Source organism: Sander lucioperca, chromosome 3 (assembly GCF_008315115.2).
Source record: "Sander lucioperca isolate FBNREF2018 chromosome 3, SLUC_FBN_1.2, whole genome shotgun sequence".
Classification (NCBI taxonomy): Eukaryota; Metazoa; Chordata; class Actinopteri; order Perciformes; family Percidae; genus Sander; species Sander lucioperca.
In genome coordinates this window covers 6,975,422-6,981,421 of record NC_050175.1, presented here as the reverse complement: position 1 = coordinate 6,981,421, position 6,000 = coordinate 6,975,422, and the positions used below count along the sequence as shown (strand labels likewise).

Genomic DNA, 6,000 nt, shown 5'->3' with positions numbered 1-6,000 from the left:
ATGGATATTACTTCTCCAAGAATCAAGTCTTTGCAAGTTAATCTTCATGATGTACAGAAATGAATCTGCATTAACTCTTAAAATGTGAAATGCACATTATTATTATTATATTATTTCCACGTTGCATCTTGCTGTTTGCAGGTCCACAATGACCCGGGCTGCAGCTCTGCCCCTTACACCTGCCAACGATCTGTCAGCCTCTTCCTCCCGTGGGACGGGGAGGTTCGGCTGCACGCCACCAACGTGACGTTCAAGGGCCAAAGGTCAGCAGTGTAGCACAAGACACAACTGAACATCTTCATATACCAAATACATATTTATGTGTCTATTTCCGCTTTCTCTGTTTTAGGAATTCCTTATATACATACTTATATATATATATATATATATATTCCATGGGCCAAGACCCAAACTTAACTTAACGTATCAGTACCATCTGGGTGGGCAAATTCTAGTTGTGATTTTTAAATTGCTATACATCCCTAGGCTATATTTTGATATGATGAACAAACAACCTTTATAGGTATCTTAGTTGCCTTAGGTTTAAGATTGCATCACTTTTAATATGATATTGGCAGTTTGTGTGGTTTTTGGAAATTATGCAAAGGTGCTAATAGGGGAAAATAACAAAATGTCCAAAAAATATGAAAAGCTGCTCCTGTGGAAAGTCTATCATATATTAATTTACTCAGATTGACCCTATAAACTATTTCATATTGGTAAAGTTTGCCCACTCCGATGGTACTGATATCTGGTCTGGCCCATGGACTAATATCGGGATTTATTATTTATTTCATTATATTTTATTTAAGGCTGCTTGCTCCTTATATGCTTTATTTGACATGAATGAAATGTGTTATAAAAGTGTATTTGTATATTTAAATTTTATATTTTATTTGTATAAATCTGTAGAAAGATTAGCGCCGTATATCAGTCAGTGTGAGCGTCATATAGAAGGGAGGACTGTGTCTGAATTTGTGGTGTATTCCCTGTCTCTGTGTTTAGTTTGCAGCTGCCTAATCACATCCACGACCTGCAGCTGGAGCAGATATCTCAGTATGTTCTGGTGACACAGCAGCACGGCTTCACGCTGGCCTGGGAGGGACACAGCGGCTCTGTCTACATCAAACTCAGCCCCGAGTTTGTGGGCCGAACCTGTGGCCTGTGTGGAAACTTCAACGCAGACGTCCAGGACGACCTGAAGACCAGTTATGGTACAATCATTTTGTCTGTAAGCAGTTATTTGCAGTCTAGATGTCAGGGTGATAACTGGGCTAAATTTAGTTCATTACAGCATTTCAATATCCGGTGTTGGAAAAAGTATTCAGATCTTTTACTTAAGTACATTTAATGTATAAGTATAAGCAGAAAAATGTACTTATAGTATTTAAAGTATAAAAATGTCCCCTGCGACAGTTTTCAAAGTTTTTTTTAACACAGTACTGACAAAAACATCAAGCGACTCTTTACAAAAAAAAGAAGAAAAAACGAAATGAAAGATGATAAATACAGTAAATTAAATCAATGAAAAAGAATGCCAAAATGGGCCAACAAGTCTTTTGTTATAGTATGCCAGATTTTCCAAGTAACATATAAGGCCAATTTGCTACCAATACAAGCAGGGATTATAAAAAAGATATACCATATATTTTTCCCGATTTTTCCATGTATTTGTCCCACCTGTCAGTACTTCTATAAGACATCTGCTCATTAGAGGCTACTTTACCGACTTGAGTAAATTAGTCCTGAAAAGACGGGCTCTGCTGTGTTTTTTACCCCCTTTACGTCCCCCCCCCCCCAATAATCAAAACTGAGCTTTTTTCAATGTTTTTGTTGCTTTTTAATGTTTTTGTTGCATTTTCCGACATTTTTGCCGCTTTTTCCACATTTTCGTTGCTTTTTTCAGACTTATTGTCACCTTTTTCGAGTTTTTAATTTTTTTTTAATTGACGTTTTTGTTGCCTTTTTTGATTTTTTTTCGACATTTTTGCTGCATTTTACGACATTTGTCGCTTTTTTCGATAATTATTTCAAGGCTTTTGTTGGTTTTTCGAGATTTATTTCGAGTTTTTTTTTTAGTTTTTCGTCGCTTTATTTAATAGACAATCTCAACCCCCCCAATGTTGAACCCTATAGTTAAGCCCTTGCGACGATGACAGAAATAAATGTATAATATTTGGAATCAAACAGGAAGCAGAACAATAGGACCATGTGGCTTTGTTTTAGCTCTGTCAAAACAAATGATATATACTTAACTGTTCATCATTTTAAAAAGCATAAGCTTTATACTCATTACGATATTATGATTATGATATTGACTACCTTCGATGTGGCAAGATTATCCATTACAGTTATGGGCAAATCAAAAGCAGGACACAGACAATAAGGAAACATTGATTCTGTGAAGTAGAATTTGGTTCCCAAATCTCTATTACATTGTGTTAATATTACTGATGCATTCATGTGTAATTAAAATTTTACTGTTGTATTTCGGTCAAGGTGGAGCTGATCTGAAATATTTTATATACTGTTTGGTAGTTTAATATATTTTACATCTAAAACATGATGCATTGTTGTCATATTTTATAAATTCACATATGTTTTGTATGTCAAATATCTAAAGCTGTCAGATAAATGCATCACTTAAGTCTTTACAAGCAAATGTTCACAGTAGTCAGCTGTGATGAAAAGTATACGCAATTTAATTGTGATCTCCTCACTTCATTTCAGCAGAACCAGGCCTTTAAAAAAAAAAAAATCCTTATTTCTGTCTTTCCCAGGCGTGCTGACTCATGAAATAGAAATGTTTGGGAATAGCTGGGTGGAGACGGAGCCACACGAGGCCCGATGTCCCATGGTGCTCTCTGGCTTCTCTTCACCCTGTGCTGCAGTCGAAGCTCATGTCCTGCTGGTGAGATATCAAATAAAAAAGTGTAGGCTTCCTTGCTGCAGACAAATGTTTATGCTTATATGTTCTGAGTTAAAAAAAACTCTTTGTGTGTTTTGTGGCTGCAGAAAGTGGAGGAGGTGTGTGCTATGCTGCTGGATCCACCATTTCAGAGCTGCCATGACTTTGTCAGCCCGCTGTCCTACATGGCCAGCTGCTCCAACGACCTCTGCATGTAAGTGCACCAGATTCAGATCTGCCCATTCAGATCTGATTCAGATAATTTCGTCCTGATGGTGGCCCTTGATGAAATGTCAGGGTGTCACCAAAATCCTGAAGTTTATTATTTCGCTGTGTACCATAAATATCCCTAGCAATTTTCATGGGAAATAAGCTCTTTGTTTTTGAGATATTGTGATGATTTCGAGTGTCCAAAATGGAAATGTCATTCAGTTGTCTTGCAGTAATTACAGCAGTATTAATGGTACTCATACTTCTCAGGCCGCCCCATACTGTAGGTCTAAATCCCAAGGTTATTTTAGTCACACGTTTTCAATTTACTGACTATTTCTGCATTTCATTTTTATCGTCAGTTGAGATATATACTTGTCCGACAATTTCCATGTTAGTTTTTAAAGCCTCTAGGTGCAGGATTTGAACATTTCTGACTTTGGTGCATCCTAGCAGTATTTTGCACAATGGGAGACAGCAATGTACACTACCCTGTGATCAGAACTGGGGACATTGGCTCAGAGCAGCATAGCCCACAGCCACTTTTATTTGGATTGTCTAATTTTTACAGTTTTGTATAATCAAAAACATAATTTTTTTTACAGAAGTACTTTAGTAACCAATTTATCCCACTCAGTTTCCTCAGTTGTATCTTTTGGTTGTTCAGGTCTGATCTTCCTTCTGTGAGTAACATTAGCCATGGAAGTATGTTACTGTTAACTCATAGTAATGTGGAACAGAGACTGGAGATAAAGACAAAACTGTTTACCGTGTTCGGACACAAATGTACCTTATCAGATGATTGATACAGCCACAACAAACTTCAGCTATACTACAGCTTCCAATTTAAAGCCCAGTTGGACAATTTACTCATTTATTAACTATGAGGGAGACACAGCTGGTGGGTAGTTATTTGTTTGAGCTGCACACAGTCTGATTAGTTAAGCGTACCTGGATCCTTTGGCCACACCTCTCTTGGCTCCTTTCAAAGAGTCCTTCTCTGTCTGTTTCTCTGTTGAAGGTCGGGTCCCAACGGTGATGTGGTATGCCAGGTGTTGAGCGAGTACGCCCGGGCCTGTGCCCACGCTGACCACCCACTGCACGACTGGAGGCAGCACATTCCTCAATGTGGTACGTTTTTTCCAGGTGTTTTAAACTGTGTGCCACAGAGGACCGTAAAAGCTGCATTTTTCTTTGGTGAATGCAGTGAACTTTTCGTAGGTTGATGGTGTGCAGATCAGGGAATTCAGCTGGTGTATTGTTTGGCTGGACTAACGGTATCCAGTGTAGAGGATACTCAATTAAAATAGAATACAGTGGCTAGCTCACTAATGTATAGGCATATTACATCAAATTAAATGGTGAAAATAACACAATTTCTTACATTTTTAGTCTCTTTGATATAAAAATTGTCAATATTTAATCACCTTTCCCACTGAAAAAATGTATATGGATCAAACTGCCCTAGCCTACCTGATGTAGCTAGCTACATTAGCTAAATAAACATAAGCTAAAGCAGTTGAAGGTAGCTAGCTAGTGGAACAGAGGCTATAATAAGGCACAGCACATAACATAAAACTGTGAAAATAACCCAAATTCTTACATTTTAGTCCATTCAATGTAAAAAATATAATTACTGCCCACTACAATAATTTATATCGGTCACGCCATACGGATACGTGTAGATACCTAATATATGTTAGCTAAAGAACTGTTAGCTAACTGTGGCTAAGATTAACTGCAGCAGTGTTAACTTATAGATGGGCCTTAAAATTAAAATTAAAAACACACATTTTATTTATTTGTTGTTTATTTGAATAGGGACAGATACAAAAAACATAGATTATTGCATAAAGAACAATCCGATGCCCGTATCACAGTGTTTATAGCCATGGCTAATTCGCAACACCTGTCCCTAGAAGGGCTTTTAACAGTTAAAATAATAAAGGAGTCAAATTTTTACAGTGAATACAATAAAATGTCCATTTTAACATTTATATTCTGCGTAAAATTGTCAAAATGTAATCACATCCCATGGTTTCAGGTATTTCAGTGGTAGAAACCCATTTAAATTATTTTAGAAATCAGATGTTTGCATTGTCGTAGCTCACTTAAGGTTAGCTAAAGAACCGTTAACTTGCCAAAGTCAACTGCAGCAGAAAGAAGGTAGCTAGTGGAACAGAGGTTTTTATTCAACTGTAAAACAAGTTTTAAGGCTAAGTTGTGGTGTTATCTCCAGACGCTGCAAGTTATCTGTTAAAGCTGCCCACTGCTTGTCTGATTTGTCCGCTTCATGGAGAACCCCCAGTCTTTTCAGCGGAAAGTTTTTGACATATTTTGTTGTGTTTCATTTTTGCGACCAGCGAAGCAGTGTCCCCTTGGTCTGCAGTACAGGGAATGCATCAGCTGCTGCCCTGCGTCCTGCAACCTGGAGCGAACATGCATAGACAGCAAGCTGGCCTGCCTGGATGGATGCTACTGTCCTGATGGTGAGTTTTTATTCCGTATGTAGTATCTATCATAGTGTCTATTTCCCCTAAAAAGATTTCCTGCAAATCCTTTTATTACAGTTTCTGTCTTGTCACAAACTACCTTTCCTCCTAATTGTTCATCACTTTTCTTTTGCACCCAATTACTCATCTTTTATAGACATGAGACAAAAACAGCAGTAATCTTCAGTGTCTCTTATCTATCTTTCTCCACTGTTGTCTCTCCTCAGGTCTGATCTACGAGGACGGAGGCTGTGTGACACCCTCTGACTGTCCCTGCGAGTACCACGGCATGTTTTATCCGTCTGGACAGACACTGCAGGAGGAATGCAACAACTGGTGAGCAGTGTTTAACCTCTCTGGTCTGGAAGTAACTGGATAACATCTTTGATT

General features: G+C 38.0%; 1 protein-coding gene across 1 annotated transcript in view; it reads left to right on the top strand.

Moving 5' to 3' along the window:
- The window catches only part of otog (otogelin), an 81,529-nt gene continuing 75,529 nt past the window's right edge, over positions 1–6,000 (top strand). The window contains exons 1-8 of the mRNA XM_035999898.1: positions 1–51; positions 142–263; positions 1,006–1,214; positions 2,781–2,911; positions 3,016–3,122; positions 4,140–4,249; positions 5,482–5,607; positions 5,838–5,946. Coding sequence (XP_035855791.1) covers positions 1–51; positions 142–263; positions 1,006–1,214; positions 2,781–2,911; positions 3,016–3,122; positions 4,140–4,249; positions 5,482–5,607; positions 5,838–5,946 — 965 coding nt within the window. The remainder of the gene's footprint in view (positions 52–141; positions 264–1,005; positions 1,215–2,780; positions 2,912–3,015; positions 3,123–4,139; positions 4,250–5,481; positions 5,608–5,837; positions 5,947–6,000) is intronic.